General features: G+C 40.7%; 1 protein-coding gene across 1 annotated transcript in view; it reads right to left on the bottom strand.

The window, feature by feature from the left end:
* Positions 1-21,098, bottom strand: part of LOC116300627 (E3 ubiquitin-protein ligase rnf213-alpha) — a 66,848-nt gene that overhangs the window by 18,692 nt on the left and 27,058 nt on the right. The window contains exons 37-56 of the mRNA XM_089024035.1: positions 20,901-20,996; positions 20,453-20,638; positions 19,924-20,084; positions 19,329-19,551; positions 18,735-19,090; positions 13,559-13,717; positions 13,305-13,458; positions 13,038-13,102; positions 12,817-12,952; positions 12,122-12,229; positions 11,164-11,249; positions 10,432-10,620; positions 9,514-9,978; positions 6,056-6,206; positions 4,889-5,441; positions 4,049-4,316; positions 3,602-3,789; positions 1,628-1,809; positions 734-916; positions 368-582 (exon numbers count right to left, since the gene is read on the bottom strand). Coding sequence (XP_088880161.1) covers positions 368-582; positions 734-916; positions 1,628-1,809; positions 3,602-3,789; positions 4,049-4,316; positions 4,889-5,441; positions 6,056-6,206; positions 9,514-9,978; positions 10,432-10,620; positions 11,164-11,249; positions 12,122-12,229; positions 12,817-12,952; positions 13,038-13,102; positions 13,305-13,458; positions 13,559-13,717; positions 18,735-19,090; positions 19,329-19,551; positions 19,924-20,084; positions 20,453-20,638; positions 20,901-20,996 — 4,124 coding nt within the window. The remainder of the gene's footprint in view (positions 1-367; positions 583-733; positions 917-1,627; positions 1,810-3,601; positions 3,790-4,048; positions 4,317-4,888; positions 5,442-6,055; positions 6,207-9,513; positions 9,979-10,431; positions 10,621-11,163; positions 11,250-12,121; positions 12,230-12,816; positions 12,953-13,037; positions 13,103-13,304; positions 13,459-13,558; positions 13,718-18,734; positions 19,091-19,328; positions 19,552-19,923; positions 20,085-20,452; positions 20,639-20,900; positions 20,997-21,098) is intronic.

The following is a 21,098-nucleotide window of genomic DNA, read 5'->3' as shown; positions in this document are numbered from 1 at the left end:
GCCGCATTGAAATGGCTACAACTTCGTCTTGAATAACTCGATCTGCAAGCGCTTTTCACACAATGTCAGGAAAGGATTGAAGGTTTCAAAAATGATAAATTAGTTTAAAGCGGCCTTTTTATTATGACGTAATGATGACATCATAGAAATCGTTTACCGCTTATTTTCTCGAAAACTAGACCTAAACTTTCAAAGCACCAGTCGATTGTATTCATCAAGGCACCAAACATATTGCAATATGAAAGAAATGTATGAGAGCGTTTTCCAAATATTACGCGATGAATATTTTCATGGACTTTTACTATCATTTCCAGCGTGTCCAATACCAATTATAACGGAACGTTATACTGATTCCAGATGCATTTACCAGCATTTTTGCAGAAGTTTCTTCTCTCCTTCCTCGTAGTCGTCAATCTCTCCGCGCTTCTTGGCAAACACTTCCGCTGACGTCATAGCCTCGATGCTTTTTCTGATGTTCAAAACCCGTCCACACCATTCATTTCTTCTTTCAAAAGTCTCCAAGTCCTGAAGACTTGGTTGCAGTTTTTCCAAACACGCCCTCAAGCCAGCAACATCGATTGTCTGGTGTAAATTTAATAAGACAATATGTTAATTCATAATGGTATTGTCCAGATTTTCGTAAGCGTTGCGTGACTACACTAATAGCGGCTGCGTAAGAGACTACCAAAATGGCGGCTATAACTTCACATGTACAACAATGTCTATTGCTTACCAATTGGTGGTTAGGATGTTCCAACAACAAACTTGTTAAACCAGATTCTGCCTGGACAAGCAAGTTAAAGTTGTTGAGGCGTGACTGAATGAGGTTGAACGCTACATGAATTGCAGCAAAATCAAGATGTGATTCTCCACCAGATCTCTTTTCTGCGGCTGCGATTATTGCTCTGCTGACCAGCTGAGAAGCAAAATGTATGATATTCATAAGACTTGTATGAATGAATTTGTTTTGAATGAAGGGGCTAGTGCACCGGAAGTGAACCTAAGGTTCTATTCCAAGCCGGAATCACATGTGAGTAGAGTTTGTTAGGTCTCTCCCATTATTCAACGGTTTTTCACCAGGTTCTCTGGTTTTCCTCTCTCAGCAAAACACGCTACGAGTTAGTCGTGCCTTGACTTCTATCAGCCTACCGTCTTCAATCTGTGAGTTAGCCGTGCCCTGACTTAGATCAGCCCCAAAGGTTGTTTCAGGGTACGATCTGTGAGTTAGACCTGCCCTAAATTAGATCAGCCCAGAAGTTGTTCACCGTATTGAATTGAAAGTTTTCTACCAGCATCCTTAGCGTCCCTGTAGGATAGTCCGGCATTATTAAGATCACAGCCGGGTACGTCCTGAATGAATTGAAGAAATAGAGAAGCACGACGCGTAGCGGAGTGCTTCTGGACACTTCTCGAGTGTTTTGCCAATCCCCAAGTGCTTTATGACTGCACAGCACAGCAAGCAAGTTTTTTATTTCTTTTATAAAATACGAATTACAGTAATATATAGGAATGACGCAACAGAAAGTGAACGCGCGTGCAATGTGCTCTCATAAAGCACGCGCTCTAAACCAATCAGAACGCTATATTCATAACAGTTATTCTATAAAATAATTTATAATTTACTAACCTGGACTTCTTCGTCTTCGTTTTCTTTGTTAGGTTTATAGACCAAGTGAACGAAGTCGTGCAGATATCGCCTGGCAGCCTCATCGCCTTTACCTTCCTCATGTATGACAGAGAGGATGGACCTAAGCTCGGAGTTTTCCATTATTCTTCTAAGTTTATCCTCTTCTCTCTCTCTAGAGCGACCTGAAAACATCCCCAGTCAAAAGATTAGTATAATACACCTTTTTACCGATACGGCAGGCCTCTTGAATTCTATTGTTTTAATTGCTGGTTTGCAATCCCTAGAGAATGAAATAACAAAAAGACACGGTGGCCATGTTGGATGATATAACAAAAGAGACTAATCACGAATCTTTTGTTAAATTCATCCAACATGGCAGCTGTGAAAACCATCAATTAAGACATTTATGGATTGGAAAATTTATGTAGTGTTTAAAAAACGAGTAGGGAGTGTTTTATCAGGTACCTGATAAAACACGATCTACGAGTTTTTTGAACTGCTTAAAACACTCATGAACAATTTATAAGATTTTGGTTCAACTGGAGCCACCATACACGTCACGAACATGGATTTTTATACTTCGATAGAGATTTGACGTCATGGGCATGCGCAACCAGATTCAATAGAAGCTCCCACACGTTGGATATTGCGTGCCAAGGCAAAGACAGGCACGTTAGTCAAAAATCATTAGGGTTGACTATGACCTTGATGAAGCTCTATGTCTTCATCTAAACTTGGATGCATACTTCATCCCTGATGAAGTCATCCTCATAGTATTCGAGTGGTCTTTATATAAAGATCACGTGTCTTTATATAAAGACACGTGTGTCTTTATATAAAATCACTTGAATACTAATGAAGAGGACTTTATCGGGTATAAAGGTTCATGCACGTGACGTGTATGGTGGCTCCAATTGGACCATAAGCTTATGAATTATTAATGAGTGTTTTAAAGACGGTATAGCTGTCAGGGTGTCTTTTTATAGAACTTTACACTTTTCAAAAAGAAGCACATCAACTGAATTTGCTGGTAGTTGAAATATGTGAAACCGACCAAGACTTTAAATTGTTTGAAAACGTAACTCCGCCTTTCCATGTTTTATAAATGTTCAACGTTTGCCCCCTCGGCATCCCATAATACCTTTCCCTAGCTCGCTTGACTGGCCACGAAACAATGGTTTCAAGTCGAGGTTGAACTTGATGAATAAAAGAATCAAGTTCAGTCTCGACTTCAAACCATTGTTTCGTGGTCAGTCAAACGAATTCGGGAAAGGAATATTAAGATGGCCGCCGTGTCAGTAAAAAGGTATAATTGAGGTTTTGCACCATCACGTGACGGCAGCCATGTTAGATGGCAGGAACAATATAATCGTTTTACTTGAGAAAGAATTCGATTCCCAAGAGCAAAGGGATTTTATTGTTCTGTTATCTAACCACAGGCAGCCCAAGCTGTATATAATGGGCGTGGACACGTGATGGTGCAAAACCCCTATACAAAATATAAAGATGACGATGGTGATGATGATGGTGATGGTGATGATGGTGACGGTGACGGTGACGGTTATGATAGTGCAGTTTTCGCATGACTGTGAAAAGCTCAGTGCCGTAAGCGTTACGTGCCGTGACCGTGATACTTTCTAGAATTTTATTGGCTGATTTTTTTCACGCGCAATATGATTGGTCTAAAAGCGCCGTGATCTTGGCGTGACTGTGTCCGCGCCGTGTTTATGCCGTGTTCCGACTATTTTATTGGATGGAGAGTAAATGTAAATTCTCGTGCAATATGATTTGTCTGGCGTGTCCCTTGCTGTGTCATGACCGTGTTCGTGCCGTGAACTTTTCACAGTCATACGAAAACTGCACTAATGGAGTTTAGCAGTAGTTCCACACTGAATCCAAATGAAACTTAGAAGTTGCTTTTAATAAAAATGCAAGCACTTTGATTGTTAGAGAGAATACTATACAATCACTTACTGGAGCCAAGAGCCATCTTTCGCCAAAGTTCATCAATCATTTCCTTGATGAGCCATGAAAACGGAAAGCAACAACGAAAGACATGTTTTCCTTTTCCCGATGCTTGAACTTTCTCGCGGGTAGTGGAGCTGGATAGCTCGTAGTAGATCTCACTTAGACGTTTATTGTCAAAAATGAAAATCCACAATCTAGATAGAAAAATAGACGATTAGCATCTGTTTTTATTTTTAACAGACCATATCAATCGTGGTGAAATGTTTTTTTCATTTCAGACCACGTTTCATTCCATAGAGTATCATTTCTTTGGTCAACGTTTGCACATGCGGAGAAGACACATGAATATGGATACGACTCAAACAAAAAATCTTATTCTCAAGAAAATCACAAGTGTTCTTTAATGGGAAAACATTTTTCCACATTGTATAAGCTCCACTTACAAATCCTCACCTTAAAATCCATGGCTCCTGGTTACGTAGCAGGTCTAGGTTACAATCCCTGTCTGCATGGGCAAACACCTTAGCAAGTAAGGGTTCTACTTCTGTCAGTACCTTGTGCTGAAGTGCTCTCCTAAAAGTGCCTCTTTCATGTACACTAGTCCCTGAAAGGGCCTCATGCCGCACCCAATGACGAGCTAACCCTCCGGATTGTTTCTCATTCTTTTCCAAGAGAAGGTTGTAGATCTTCCTGTGTAGACTTTTGGCAAATGACAGTCCATCTGATATAAAACGATGAGTAATAAAAACTTATTAAACATATACACCTATTTCAGAAATCGTTGTCGCACCAAAAGCCTCAAGCAACAAGCCAAGAACCGCAGTGAATGCCTGTACTTTAAGCTGTAATTAGTTTATTCATGGTGCATTTTCATTTATTGACTTCACAAATTGCTCCAAGAAAGGCTGCTTGAGATGATAATTAGTGGACAGCTACAGCCACTTGCATGAACCATGAATAAATCAATTATAATTAAAAGTACCGACGTTCTCTGGAGCCTTGGCTTGTTACTTGAGACTCTTGGGGTGACAACGATCTTCGAGATAGGTGTATAAGTGAAAATACCAGAACAGTAGTTGCATATACTTGATTAGAAGGTGCTGTCGTTACTCTAAACATATCTGCAAACGGTTAGACCTTCACCGTTGCTCGGATGACCACATAAAATGGCTCCCGTCTCATTCAGAGACGTTAAAAATAAGGCCAAAGTGTCTTGTGTCACTCTCTCTAAATAGAGTTGATTTATTCATTTATTTGTTTAATTTTCTTGCTTCTTCGTTTACATTCACACACCTGGCATTTTTGATGAGTCCTCAGGAAGAAGGCTTAAAATCAGGTCAATTCTTTCAGTTGTTCTTTCAGCCATGACTGTTTCATCCTTTAATCTTCCTGCAGCGGCTTGCACACTCCTACGTAACAACACCATGGGATCAAACCTGCCAAGATTCGCACCCATTCTTTCTGGTTCCAAGGACCTCGCTATGTCTTCTTCTTCATCGATTTCCATCATTTCATCTTCTTTCCTATCCGTTTGAACATCATTTTCGTCTTCTTCAACTAGCATTGCTTCTTCGTTCTGTGTTTGATCCTTTCTCTGTTGTAACTCCTCCTCGTCCACAGATGTCTCTCGAGATATTGAGTCAGCAGGCTTGAGAAGTTCGCTGATTGGACGATCAATGAGCATCTGTATTGGTGGGATTTGATTGGTTGGTGGACGTAAGTCATCTACATGGAAGGAATCCCACTGACCTCCCTGGAATCCAACGAAGTTTACGCATCCACCTTTAACTCGAGGGAGCTGTATGATGATTACTATATGTAGAGAAGGGACATCCTCCAGCTCGATCTAAAAAACAAACAAACACAACTAAAAATTAAAAGTCAAAAAAATGTGTGGATAAACAGTATTTCGTGCACGGTGACTGGTTAAAGGATATTGTACCATGGCCCCACCATGTGCCGAGCCCGATTCACAGTTATATTCTACATTTTTGAAAAACAATGGAAGAAATACAATATACAGTACCAAGAGAAAATGAACTAAGAGAAGGAATCCCCGCACCCTATCATGAGCACTCTTTGATGCTATTTTTAAAATCTTTGATGCTATTTATAGAATCTACATTTGCTCGTTTGTAATTCTGCACGCGCAGGAAAAAAACGATAGCAAATGTAAAAATAGTATCAAACGGTGCCTATGTGGGTTGCAAGCATGAATACCAGAGATTTCTTCTCTTAGTTCGGTTAATTTTCTCTTGACAGGACTAAATCAAAAATCGATCAAAACATTGCTATGAAGCGTTGTATACCCTAGAGATTTTCACAATGATAAGCAGCATACAAATAACTTTTTTTTTCAAACATCACTCTCCGCTAGAGCTCTTCCATGAGGTTTGCTCCACAGGCACTACCTCAATACATTCACAATAATATCAGCATGGTATCTGATGAAGTGAATACCTTCAGCTTCTCCTTCAACATTTCCGCTCTTTTCATACGTTGATCCATCAGTAAGTGTCGAGTACAAGCTATCAAATTGAAATTGCCGTCGCCTGAATCACACTGCACAAGAAGAATCCCTTCGTAGTTACTCAGGCGGATGAAAAACTTCCTATAATATTCAAGAAAAAATATTCGTTATTTAATCACGGAATAAACAAAACGAAACAGGTTGGTGAAGATTTTGTTGCGAGTTGTATGTTTCATGTAGATAATACATTTTGCATACTGGTGTTGCATGTTGGTGTTGATGTTGCATGTTGATGTTGCATGTTAGTGTTGCATGTTGATGTTGCATGTTGATGTTGCATGTTGGTGTTGCATGTTGATGTTGCATGTTGATGTTGCATGTTGGTGTTGCATGTTGCATGTTGCATATTGATGTTGCATGTTGATGTTGCATGTTGATGTTGCATGTTGGTGTTGCATGTTGATGTTGCATGTTGATGTTGCATGTTGATGTTGCATGTTGATGTTGCATGTTGGTGTTGCATGTTGATGTTGCATATTGATGTTGCATGTTGGTGTTGCATGTTGATGTTGCATGTTGATGTTGCATGTTGATGTTGCATGTTGATGTTGCATGTTGGTGTTGCATGTTGATGTTGCATGTTGATGTTGCATGTTGATGTTGCATGTTGATGTTGCATGTTGATGTTGCATGTTGATGTTGCATGTTGATGTTGCATGTTGATGTTGCATGTTGATGTTGCATGTTGATGTTGCATGTTGATGTTGCATGTTGATGTTGCATGTTGCATGTTGATGTTGCATGTTGGTGTTGCATGTTGATGTTGCATGTTGATGTATTTGCATGTTGATGTTGCATGTTGGTGTTGCATGTTGATGTTGCATGTTGATGTTGCATGTTGCATGTTGATGTTGCATGTTGGTGTTGCATGTTGATGTTGCATGTTGATGTTGCATGTTGATGTTGCATGTTGATGTTGCATGTTCATGTTGATGTTGCATGTTGATGTTGATGTTGCATGTTGATGTTGCATGTTGATGTTGCATGTTGATGTTGCATGTTGATGTTGCATGTTGATGTTGCATGTTGATGTTGCATGTTGCATGTTGATGTTGCATGTTGGTTGCATGTTGATGTTGCATGTTGGTGTTGCATGTTGATGTTGCATGTTGATGTTGCATGTTTGCATGTTGATGTTGCATGTTGGTATTGCATGTTGATGTTGCATGTTGATGTTGCATGTTGCATGTTGATGTTGCATGTTGATGTTGATGTTGCATGTTGATGTTGCATGTTGATGTGCATGTTGATGTTGCATGTTGATGTTGCATGTTGATGTTGCATGTTGGTGTTGCATGTTGATGTTGCATGTTGATGTTGCATGTTGGTGTTGCATGTTGATGTTGCATGTTGATGTTGTTGCATGTTGCATGTTGATGTTGCATGTTGCATGTTGATGTTGCATGTTGATGTTGCATGTTGATGTTGCATGTTGATGTTGCATGTGTTTGCATGTTGATGTTGCATGTTGATGTTGCATGTTGATGTTGCATGTTGATGTTGCATGTTGGTGTTGCATGTTGATGTTGCATGTTGCATGTTGCATGTGATGTGCATGTTGGTATTGCATGTTGATGTTGCATGTTGATGTTGCATGTTGATGTTGCATATTGATGTTTGCATGTTGGTTGTTGCATGTTGATGTTGCATGTTGATGTTGCATGTTGATGTTGCATGTTGGTATTGCATGTTGATGTTGCATGTGTGTTGTGCATGTTGTGTTTGCATGTTGGTTGTTGCATGTTGATGTTGCATGTTCATGTTGCATGTTAGTGTTGCATGTTGATGTTGCATGTTGGTGTTGCATGTTGATGTTGCATGTTGATGTTGCATGTTGATGTTGCATGTTGATGTTTGCATGTTGCATGTTGCATGTTGATGTTGCATGTTGGTTTATTGCATGTTGATGTGGCATGTGATGTTGCATGTTGATGTTGCATATTGATGTTGCATGTGGTGTTTGCATGTTGAGTTGCATGTTGATGTTGCTATGTTGATGTTGCATGTTGGTATTGCATGTTGAGTTGCATGTTGCAGTTGCGTGTTGCATGTTGATGTTGCATGTTGGTGTTGCATGTTGGTGTTGCATGTTGATGTTTGCATGTTGGTGTTGCATGTTGATGTTGCATGTTGGTATTGCATGTTGATGTTGCATGTTGGTGTTGCATGTTGATGTTGCATGTTGATGTTGCATGTTGATGTTGCATGTTGATGTTGCATGTTGCATGTTGATGTTGCATGTTGATGTTGCATGTTGGTATTGCATGTTGATGTTGCATGTTGCATGTTGCATGTTGATGTTGCATGATGTTGCATGTTGGTGTTGCATGTTGATGTTGCATGTTGATGTTGCATGTTGCATGTTGATGTTGATGTTGCATGTTGGTGTTGCATGTTGATGTTGCATGTTGATGTTGCATGTTGATGTTGCATGTTGATGTTGCATGTTGATGTTGCATGTTGATGTTGCATGTTGATGTTGCATGTTGATGTTGCATGTTGTTGTTGCATGTTGATGTTGCATGTTGCATGTTGCATGTTGATGTTGCATGTATGTTGGTGTTGCATGTTGATGTTGCATGTTGATGTTGATGTTGATGTTGCATGTTGATGTTGCATGTTGCATGTTGCATGTTGCATGTTGATGTTGCATGTTGATGTTGCATGTTGCATGTGTGATGTTGCATGTGTTGATGTTGCATGTTGCATGTTGATGTTGCATGTTGAATGTTGATGTTGCATGTTGCATGTTGCATGTTGCATGTTGATGTTGCATATTGATGTTGCATGTTGGTATTGCATGTTGATGTTGCATGTTGGTGTTGCATGTTGATGTTGCATGTTGATGTTGCATATTGATGTTGCATGTTGGTATTGCATGTTGATGTTGCATGTTGGTGTTGCATGTTGATGTTGCATGTTGGTGTTGCATGTTGATGTTGCATGTTGATGTTGATGTTGCATGTTGATGTTGCATGTTGGTGTTGCATATTGATGTTGCATGTTGGTGTTGCATGTTGATGTTGCATGTTGATGTTGATGTTGCATGTTGATGTTGCATGTTAGTGTTGCATGTTGGTATTGCATGTTGATGTTGCATGTTAGTGTTGCATGTTGGTATTGCATGTTGCATGTTGCATGTTGATGTTGCATGTTGGTGTTGCATGTTGATGTTGCATGTTGCATGTTGCATGTTGCATATCAATAGCTTATCCATATTGTCGATCATATGTAAATAATGTCAGCAGAAGAAAATATGCCGGAAAACGTGCAGACAAAGTCCATATCGTTGCAATCTTTCACTGATCAGATTCACGTTCACTTTGTGATTGGTAAGCAACATGCAACAAAGCCTTTATCAACCCTTTTTGAAATAGCTGTATCTAACCTGACTTGCTTCAAGAACTGTTGTTCTGTTTGAAACTGTTGTAAAGTAAGGAGTTCTACATCACGGCGCTCGAAGTGTGTGGCTTGACAAACATCTGCCAAGTCATTCTCTGACAGCAGTCGCGAATGAGACGACACCTGTACAAGTAAACCACTTTCGCGTCTCTTTGTTTGGTCTAGAAGTTGATTTAAACAAGCCGGTAAACTGGTGTGCTCCTGCTGCCGGAAGTACGTATGCCACAAGGCCTTTGCTTCAAGAAATAGTCTTGTGCGCGACAACCTAGCCATTGCATCTGGCGTAGCACATTGAAGTAACAGCTTTTTGCATCTTTCCTTGACTTCAGGAAGCCAGTCTTCAGGCGCTGCTTCACCGGTATAGCAAGGGGATTCTGCACACGCTTGAAGAACTATTGCTGGAATTGTGTCACTTTGATACCCAACGAAGGCATCACCAATAGCGAAATTCCTGTGAAATGAAAATGTACACGTAAAGAAAATCAGTGAATTTATTTTACGTCGATTGTAGGTAGTGATGGTTAGTCTCCCGAGCCAGAGGCTCATGTTTAAGCTTTCCACGCCAGAGCGAATTGGAATTTAGGAGTTGATTTTTGTGGAGGTAGGAAACCGGAAAACCCGGAGAAAAGCTCTCGAAGCACAGGAAAGAACCGACAAACAACTACGGGATCGTAGATAAATAATATGAATGCCAAACTAATCAATGAATCAATCCAAAGTCTGACAATAATAATATAATATCAATATAATATTTTGTTTTTATCTTTTATGGCAGTAAGAACTGAATTACAAATGAAGGGATCTAATAAAGAGCTGTTACTTTACATCCTAAGGCAAGGCCATACGGTCGGCACGGTGGGGCATACAGAGAGAATTTCACAGTCATTTCCACTAATTAACTTACTGCTTGGTTTCGTGGCGTTGTGTTTGGACCGTAGCAAAATCCTGAGCCCAGTTCTTCAAGTCGTTTGCCAGATCCATCTGGACTGGTCTCAGGCTCTTGGATGTTACCAAATAATGCTTTTCGAGGCGATTGATGAGAGGAATGGGAAACTTCTTGTAAACAACTTCCTTCTCGGCAATAACGATAAGTCTGACAAAGTAAAGTTAGAAAGTAGAAAATGTTAACTTATACTCAATTACAAAATCATTTCAGGTTCAAAAACATAGAACATGAGGCCGAAATGGTACGTGGGAAGTACGTTAAATAGATGTATAGAGTGTGTGCAACCATGTGACTCAAAATCCCTTGAGATATGAATAACAATGAAACAGCCGCAACCTTGGTTGATCTAACAAGAGAAGCTAATGAGGAATGCTTTGTTTTTTGTCAACCAAGATGGCGGCAATGACGTAACATGCACCTGTGCTATAGTATCTAGTGATACACCTCGTAAATTGTTTCACTGACAGAAAGCATAAAGGCTTTTAACACTTTTCATATCGACTGCGTATCTCAAATGAATAAATCAGAGAATAATTATGTCATGCCCCAGAATACGGAATTCGGTCTCAGCTTCTATGTTTTGAATCCGATAATGATTTTGCAATTGAATGTATTTTATTTGGGTCATGATATCATATTACTGATCATAAAGTTTTATTATTTATAACTTAATTTATTAGGATTTATTACCTGAAGCTATCATCCACTCTGCACTTGACTCGGTGGCTACCCAGACCAAGATCCACGTACTTTTGGTCAGCACAGTAAACGTAATACTGAAAAGTAAAGAAACAATAAACAATTAACTGAACTACTCTATGAAATGGCGGGAGCAAGTTTGGTTTGGTTTGGTTTGGTTTGGTGTGGTGTGGTGTGGTGTGGTGTGGTGTGTTGTGGTGTGGTGTGGTGTTTTAGTGTAGTGGTGTGGTGTGCCAGTTGTGGTGTGATAGTGGTGTGGTAGTGGTGTGTTAGTGTATTGGTGTGGTGTGCCAGTTGTGGTGTGGTAGTGGTGTGGTAGTGGTGTGTTAGTGTAGTAGTGTGGTGTGCCAGTTGTGGTGTGGTAGTGGTGTGGTAGTTTAGTGGTGTGATGTGGTAGTGGTATGGTAGTGGTGTGGTAGTGGTGTGTTAGTGTAGTAGTGTGATGTGCCAGTTGTGGTGTGGTAGTGGTGTGGTAGTGGTGTGTTAGTGTAGTGGTGTGGTGTGCCAGTTGTGGTGTGATGGTGGTGTGGTAGTGGTATGTTAGTGTAGTGGTGTGGTGTCCCAGTTGTGGTGTGGTAGTGGTGTGGTAGTGGTGTGATAGTGGTGTGGTAGTGGTGTGTTAGTGTAGTGGTGTGCCAGTTGTGGTGTGGTAGTGGTGTGGTAGTGGTGTGTTAGTGTAGTAGTGTGGTGTGCCAGTTGTGGTGTGGTAGTGGTGTGGTAGTGGTGTGGTAGTGGTGTGTTAGTTTAATGGTGTGGTGTGGTAGTGGTATGGTAATATAGTGGTGTGGTGTGGTAGTGATATGGTAGTATAGTGGTGTGGTGTGTGTGGTATGGTAGTGGTATGGTATGGTATGGTCGTGTAGTGGTGTGATATGGTGTGCCAGGTTTGGTGGGGTGTGGTTAAGTAAAACATAATATATTATATTATATCTATGTATTGAATGTTTACCTGATTTAATGCATCATAGAGACTCTCATACAAGCTTTCAAGATTAAGAAGAACAACTGTCCGTCCTGTCTCCATGCACACTTTAATCTGGTTTATATTACGACAAACCTAAAATTTTAATTAAAATAAAAAATATAGTGGATACATCTAAATAGAATGATTAAGACCAGTAGTTCAAATGATGTACGAGTCGGTATTCCACGAGGAGCCGCCGAGCTCATGACGGGAAGAGGTCTAGATTGTTTTAGCATAATCAAACCAGTTGGACATCATCGGAACATGGCAGAAACAAATATACTATCTGCAAAGCTGGCACTTTTCTCCATGGACTATGAGTAGCTTAGCCAATCAAAACGCACGATTTCAAATACACCACAAGTTTATGCTAACAAATATTAGTCAAATCAAACTAGTGGTCTATCATTAAAGCTGCGCTCTAATTGGATGAGTTACTACTAGACTATATAGCTACTAGTAGCAAAAAGTGCAGGCTTTGAAAACCAAAACATTGAATTTAACTTTAATTCAAATTTTGTTTGCATCTGTATATGTGACCGACTAGTTGGATTTGACTAAATTAATAAGTCCTCTCGCCCTCATGGCCTATGAATGAATCAATAGCCCATTCCTCCTTTGGCCTCACAAGCTATCGACTCATAGCCCATTGGGACTCTAGGTCTAATTACTAAGTATACCTGAGTATACTCTTGGTCTTTAGGAAAGCTGCTCCCAAATATCACCACATAGTTATCCTTGTTGTTAATAAGTTCTTGCTCAACTATTCGGAGGGCTGAATAGTTCTCCGTCAGTACTAAAAGATAGCGGCTCTCTCTGTTATAAATAAAATCAACGAAATCATTAATTGAATCAAATGTCTTACGAGATTCACCAATACAAAGAAAGTGCTGTGAATTACCCGACGGTGTTCTTGTGATCAAGACTTGCCCGCAACAAATCCAGGGTATCCACTGGCTCACTATCCTAATCATCAGATAAAATTTCGAGATATAATTTTTTTTTTTAAATTAAACTTTTAATATTGCGCAGTGCATTTCGGGGCTGTTTTAAAGATGACATTTCCAAGATGGCGTCTACTTCGTCAACTATGACAGTCCCACAATGCACTGCAACGCCAACTGGCCCCAGCTTTGTCCTCAAGGCTCGGAATGGCTAATACCAATACCTGTATCCTGGCATCACTGACGTGTTCTCGGAATATCTTCACAGCATCTATCTCATCTAGCCCACCGAAGTTTCTCCTGATTGCGTGCTCAAGTTCTGTCCCGGTTGGTTTACCGTTCTTGTCAGCTGCTATGCTATACACCATCTTGACAAGACTAACAATAAAATCATGTTCCCAATTACTCACTGATAAGAAGACAAGATACAACAAAGACCGCTTATAAGCTGTGAATGTCCAGTAGAGAAGCAACAAACCTATAGAAGTCACGGAGTCCAAAAAACTCATCTCTTTTAGAGCTGCGCAGAGATTCAAAATTCTTCTGTTTTGCGTACAAATCAGCATAGCCTGTCGCCAGTTGCTCAAGTAGTGTTAATAAGTGTTGTCGTACATCCTCATCCTCTGCGCAGATTCCCCTGTAGGATAATATTACAATATGTTACCAAGACCACACTGCCGGGGACCCAAACATATGATACATTACATCCTTCCACTCTGTACAGATTCCCCTGTAGGATATTATACAATGTGTTTCTAAGACCATACTGCCTGGGACCCAGAGATATGATACATTACATCCTCCCAGTCTGCACAGATTCCCCTGTAGGACATTATACAATGTGTTACCAAGACCATACTGCCGGGGACCCAAACATATGATACATTACATCCTCCCAGTCTGCACAGATTCCCCTGTAGGACATTATACAATGTGTTACCAAGACCATACTGCCGGGGACCCAAACATATGATACATCACATCCTCCCAGTCTGCACAGATTCCCCTGTAGGATATTATACAATGCGTTACTAAGACCATACTGCCGGGGACCCAAACATATGATACATTACATCCTCCCACTCTGCACAGATTCCCCTGTAGGACATTATACAATGTGTTACCAAGACCATACTGCCGGGGACCCAAACATATGATACATTACATCCTCCCAGTCTGCACAGATTCCCCTGTAGGATATTATACAATGTGTTTCTAAGACCATACTGCCGGGGACCCAAACATATGATACATTACATCCTTCCACTCTGTACAGATTCCCCTGTAGGATATTATACAATGTGTTACTAAGACCATACTGCCGGGGATCCAAACATATGATACCTTACATCCTCCCACTCTGTACAGATTCCCCTGTAGGATATTATACAATGTGTTACTAAGACCATACTGCCGAGGAGTCAAAGATATGATACCTTACATCCTCCCAGTCTGCACAGATTCCCCTGTAGGATATTATACAATGTGTTACTAAGACCATACTGCGGGGACCTAAAGATATGATACATTACATCCTTATCCTCTGCACAGAATCTTTTGTAGGATATTATACAATGTGTTTCTAAGACCACACTGCGGGGACCCAAACATATGATACATTACATCCTGCCACTCTGTACAGATTCCCCTGTAGGATATTATACAATGTGTTTCTAAGACCACACTGCCGGGGACCCAAACATATGATACATTACATCCTCCCACTCTGTACAGATTCCCCTGTAGGATATTATACAATGTGTTTCTAAGACCATACTGCCTGGGACCCATAGATATGATACATTACATCCTCCCAGTCTGCACAGATTCCCCTGTAGGACATTATACAATGTGTTACCAAGACCATACTGCCGGGGACCCAAACATATGATACATTACATCCTCCCAGTCTGCACAGATTCCCCTGTAGGACATTATACAATGTGTTACCAAGACCATACTGCCGGGGACCCAAACATATGATACATTACATCCTCCCAGTCTGCACAGATTCCCCTGTAGGATATTATACAATGTGTTACTAAGACCATACTGCGGGGACCTAAAGATATGATACATTACATCCTTATCCTCTGCACAGAATCTTTTGTAGGATATTATACAATGTGTTTCTAAGACCATACTGCCTGGGACCCAGAGATATGATACATTACATCCTCCCAGTCTGCACAGATTCCCCTGTAGGACATTATACAATGTGTTTCTAAGACCACACTGCCGGGGACCCAAACATATGATACATTACATCCTCCCACTCTGTACAGATTCCCCTGTAGGATATTATACAATGTGTTTCTAAGACCACACTGCCAGGGACCCATACATATGATACATTACATCCTCCCACTCTGTACAGATTCCCCTGTAGGATATTATACAATGTGTTTCTAAGACCATACGGCCGGGGACCCAGAGATATGATACATTACATCCTCACACTCTGTACAGATTCTCCTGTAGGATATTATACAATGTGTTTCTAAGACCACACTGCCGGAGACCCAAACATATGATAAATTACATCCTCCCACTCTGTACAGATTCCCCTGTAGTGCTGAATACTTTATTCCACATCTCGCGGTTCTTCGCTAATGTTGTCCATCTTCTTCCTCAACGATTTCATTTCATCCGCAAATTCGGCTACTTGTTTACGTAGTTGTTCATTTTCTTTCTGGATTTTAGCTACTCCTGAACTCATCGTTTGTTTGTTTTTCTTTTTTTGAGTAGACATCCATATATACTAGTGAAATTTGTAGAAATATAGAGAGCTCTTGCAAGCACGTCCGTGCTCACTCGCGCACGACATGCAATGTGTTACTAAGACCATATTGCCGGGGACACAAACATATGATACATTACATCCTCCCACTCTGCACAGATTCCCCTGTAGGATATTATACAATGTGTTTCTAAGACCATACTGCGGGGACCTAAAGATATGATACATTACATCCTTATCCTCTGCACAGAATCTTTTGTAGGATATTATACAATGTGTTTCTAAGACCACACTGCGGGGACCCAAACATATGATACATTACATCCTCCCACTCTGTACAGATTCCCCTGTAGGATATTATACAATGTGTTTCTAAGACCACACTGCCGGGGACCCAAACATATGATACATTACATCCTCCCACTCTGTACAGATTCCCCTGTAGGATATTATACAATGTGTTTCTAAGACCACACTGCGGGGACCCAAACATATGATACATTACATCCTCCCACTCTGTACAGATTCCCCTGTAGGATATTATACAATGTGTTTCTAAGACCACACTGCCGGGGACCCAAACATATGATACATTACATCCTCCCACTCTGTACAGATTCCCCTGTAGGATATTATACAATGTGTTTCTAAGACCATACTGCCTGGGACCCAGAGATATGATACATTACATCCTCCCAGTCTGCACAGATTCCCCTGTAGGACATTATACAATGTGTTACCAAGACCATACTGCCGGGGACCCAAACATATGATACATTACATCCTCCCAGTCTGCACAGATTCCCCTGTAGGACATTATACAATGTGTTACCAAGACCATACTGCCGGGGACCCAAACATATTATACATTACATCCTCCCAGTCTGCACAGATTCCCCTGTAGGATATTATACAATGTGTTACTATGACCATACTGCGGGGACCTAAAGATATGATACATTACATCCTTATCCTCTGCACAGAATCTTTTGTAGGATATTATACAATGTGTTTCTAAGACCATACTGCCTGGGACCCAGAGATATGATACATTACATCCTCCCAGTCTGCACAGATTCCCCTGTAGGACATTATACAATGTGTTTCTAAGACCACACTGCCGGGGACCCAAACATATGATACATTACATCCTCCCACTCTGTACAGATTCCCCTGTAGGATATTATACAATGTGTTTCTAAGACCACACTGCCAGGGACCCATACATATGATACATTACATCCTCCCACTCTGTACAGATTCCCCTGTAGGATATTATACAATGTGTTTCTAAGACCATACGGCCGGGGACCCAGAGATATGATACATTACATCCTCCCACTCTGTACAGATTCTCCTGTAGGATATTATACAATGTGTTTCTAAGACCACACTGCCGGAGACCCAAACATATGATAAATTACATCCTCCCACTCTGTACAGATTCCCCTGTAGTGCTGAATACTTTATTCCACATCTCGCGGTTCTTCGCTAATGTTGTCCATCTTCTTCCTCAACGATTTCATTTCATCCGCAAATTCGGCTACTTGTTTACGTAGTTGTTCATTTTCTTTCTGGATTTTAGCTACTCCTGAACTCATCGTTTGTTTGTTTTTCTTTTTTTGAGTAGACATCCATATATACTAGTGAAATTTGTAGAAATATAGAGAGCTCTTGCAAGCACGTCCGTGCTCACTCGCGCACGACATGCAATGTGTTACTAAGACCATATTGCCGGGGACTCAAACATATGATACATTACATCCTCCCACTCTGCACAGATTCCCCTGTAGGATATTATACAATGTGTTTCTAAGACCATACTGCGGGGACCCAAAGACATGATACATTACATCCTTATCCTCTGCACAGAATCTTTTGTAGGATATTATACAATGTGTTTCTAAGACCACACTGCCGGGGACCCAAACATATGATACATTACATCCTCCCACTCTGTACAGATTCCCCTGTAGGATATTATACAATGTGTTTCTAAGACCACACTGCCGGGGACCCAAACATATGATACATTACATCCTCCCACTCTGCACAGATTCCCCTGTAGGATATTATACAATGTGTTACTAAGACCATACTGCCGGGGACCCAAACATATGATACCATACATCCTCCCAGTCTGCACAGATTCCTCTGTAGGATATTATACAATGTGTTACTAAGACCATACTGCGGGGACCCAAAGATATGATACATTACATCCTTATCCTCTGCACAGAATCTTTTGTAGGATATTATACATTACATCCGCCCACTCTGCACAGATTCCCCTGTAGGATACTAGACAATGTGTTACTAAGACCACACTGCCGGGGATCCAAAGATATGATACATTACATCCTCCCACTCTGTACAGATTCCCCTGTAAGATATTATACAATGTGTTTCTAAGACCACACTGCCGGGGACCCAAACATATGATACATTACATCCTCCCACTCTGTACAGATTCCCCTGTAGGATATTATACAATGTGTTTCTAAGACCATACTGCCGGGGACCCAAACATATGATACATTACATCCTCCCACTCTGTACAGATTCCCCTGTAGGATATTATACAATGTGTTTCTAAGACCACACTGCCGGGGACCCAAACATATGATACATTACATCCTCCCACTCTGCACAGATTCCTCTGTAGGATATTATACAATGTGTTACTAAGACCATACTGCCGGGGACTCAAAGATATGATACCATACATCCTCCCAGTCTGCACAGATTCCTCTGTAGGATATTATACAATGTGTTACTAAGACCATACTGCGGGGACCCAAAGATATGATACATTACATCCTTATCCTCTGCACAGATTCCCCTATAGGATACTAGACAATATGTTACAAAACCATACTGCCGGGGACCCAAACATATGATATACCAACCATACCATGCACTGTCTACAAGTTCTTTCTTGCTTGGCTCACCCCGCATCAACATCAAGCCTCGGTTCATCTTTGCGGGGTCTAGTGCCCAGTTAGATATCCCGATAAACGCAACTCGAGTGGGCTTTTCGTCTGTCTCGATGATGTCATCAGATGACGTCACTCCATCCTCCAGTAACGGGTGGAGCGTCTTCAGTGGCATCAAAGGCGAATCTTCAGCCAAGCCGACCTCGTCTAGTACTACCACTGATGCATATCGATCACCCGGGTTGTTCTCTTGTAATCTTCGACACTGCCTGAACGTTGCAACGATCCCATCAGGGGTGGAAAGTGGACTGCATTGGTAGGATACCATGTGCGCCTGTAAAATGTGAAGATAATAGAGTAATCTCTGCTTTAGCCATTCTGCGGTTGAAGAAAAAAATAGTCGAGTTGGCATTGCACTGCATTATGGGACTGTTGTAAAAAGACTGTCTTAGGAAAAAGTTACCTAAACAGTCCCACAATGCATTGCAATGCCAACTAGACCCAGTTTTTTCCTCAACTTCGGAATGGCTAATGAAGCCAAATAAGAAACAAAAACTAAATATTCAACCAACCCTTTTGAAAGTTTTGAACAGCTGGGACTTGGACGCATCTCCTTGCATATTGTCAGCGACGACTGTCTTGGCGAGTGATTTGGAGCTGCCTGGTTTACCGATGACGAACAGAGGGATACGAAGCTCGATACAAACTACCATCATGAACACGTTCTCGCTGAGGGCTGTGTTACGAGCGATGTTAGGTCCAAGACTGAGCTCTTTGATCATTACCTTTTGGCATCTAAATACACAATCCATAAAAATACACTAATGTACAGTACAATTGTTGTGCACTTGCCGTTCACCTCTGGGGTCTCGGGTTTCAGTCCTCTCTAATGATCAGATGTTTTGACATCTTTCTAGGCAAAACCTCACACGCTATTCCAGTCGGATCTGTGAGTTAGCCGTGCCGTGATTTAAATCGGCCCAGAGGTTGTTTCAGGATTCAATCTGTGAGTCAGCCGTGCCTTGGCTTTGATCAGCCCAGAGGTTGTTTCAGGTTTTAATTTGTGAATTAGCCATGCCCTGACTTAGATCAACCCAAAGGTCGTTTCAAGGTTCTATAAATGTTATATTATAGGTCAAGAGAAACTGCTCTATAAGCTACCCTTACCTGACAATCTCACGACGCATTTGTTCCTGTCCGCCGTTTACAATTAATGGAGGGGCACAAACTGACGTAACAGCTCTTCTGAAAGCTTCACGGTTCTGTAACTTGGCGTGATAACATACACCAAGACTCATAACCAGAGACCACGTGATCATGTCCATAGGCTGTTAAGACAGTGAAACAGTCGTATAGAGTGCACATAATATATCCATGAAACAATTACTATAGTACTTTTTGCTTTTGTTCCCAATGCTTTTCTCCAATAATATCTGTAATTTTGTCTTTTATTTATCTACTACTTGGAGATTTATGAGTTCTCTTTTGTTTTTTGTTGTTTTTTGTTTTTGTTTTTGTTTTTTTTTTTTTTTTTTTTTTTTTTTTTTTTTTTTTGTTACTAAATTTTCAAAAGTTTTCAATGTTCAACTGATGTTTCACGTCATCCGTAAACGAGATTTTTTAAACTCTCTTTTGATCGGCCCAGATGCTGTTTCAGGGTTTATATTTTGAATGTAGGTTGAGAAAAATCACTCACCTCTTCTTCGTCCTCATCCTCATCCTCACTGTCATCTTCACTCTCATCTTCACTCTCATCTTCACTCTCATCTTCGTCTTCACTTTGATTAACATGTGGTCTTAGGTTTTTATGGTGACGATAGAACCACGTCATTACAGTCATTGTTCTTTCTACGTCACGAAGACTAACGAAACTGCACTCGTCCTGGACACATACATACAAAGAAAAAGACATTAGAAACATTGATCACTAATCCAACGGATAAATCCTTATCCAGTGGATAAATTGATGCTGTTATCCAATATATTTATCCACTCGATAAGATTTATCCGTCGGATAGCGCTATTCATCCTTCGCACAATCGGGCCAGAGGTCTACATCAAGTTTCTCAAACATTTCGACATTATGTTTAAAATTAATAAGGGCGATTTCCTTTCCTGCTTGACTGTCAGAAACCTATACCAACCTGTTGTTGTCTCATGTATTTTTGAGCGGCAGCCAGTACGTTAGATATTGCTTTGACAAGGTTTTGATTTCCAGGAATGCTTTTGTCGATTAAAACCTAATATAAGAAAAGAGTAACAATACTGTATTAGATATTTTACATCAGGGAGGGAATTATTATTAATTTTACCGAGTAACTCCCCCCCCCCCCCTCCCCCAC

Source organism: Actinia tenebrosa, unplaced genomic scaffold, assembly GCF_029948245.1.
Source record: "Actinia tenebrosa isolate PJP-AT-01 unplaced genomic scaffold, QUT_ActTen_1.0 PGA_scaffold8__29_contigs__length_14323225, whole genome shotgun sequence".
NCBI lineage: Eukaryota > Metazoa > Cnidaria > Anthozoa > Actiniaria > Actiniidae > Actinia > Actinia tenebrosa.
The sequence above is the reverse complement of the archived record's forward strand: the minus strand, read 5'-3'. Positions and strand labels throughout refer to the sequence as shown.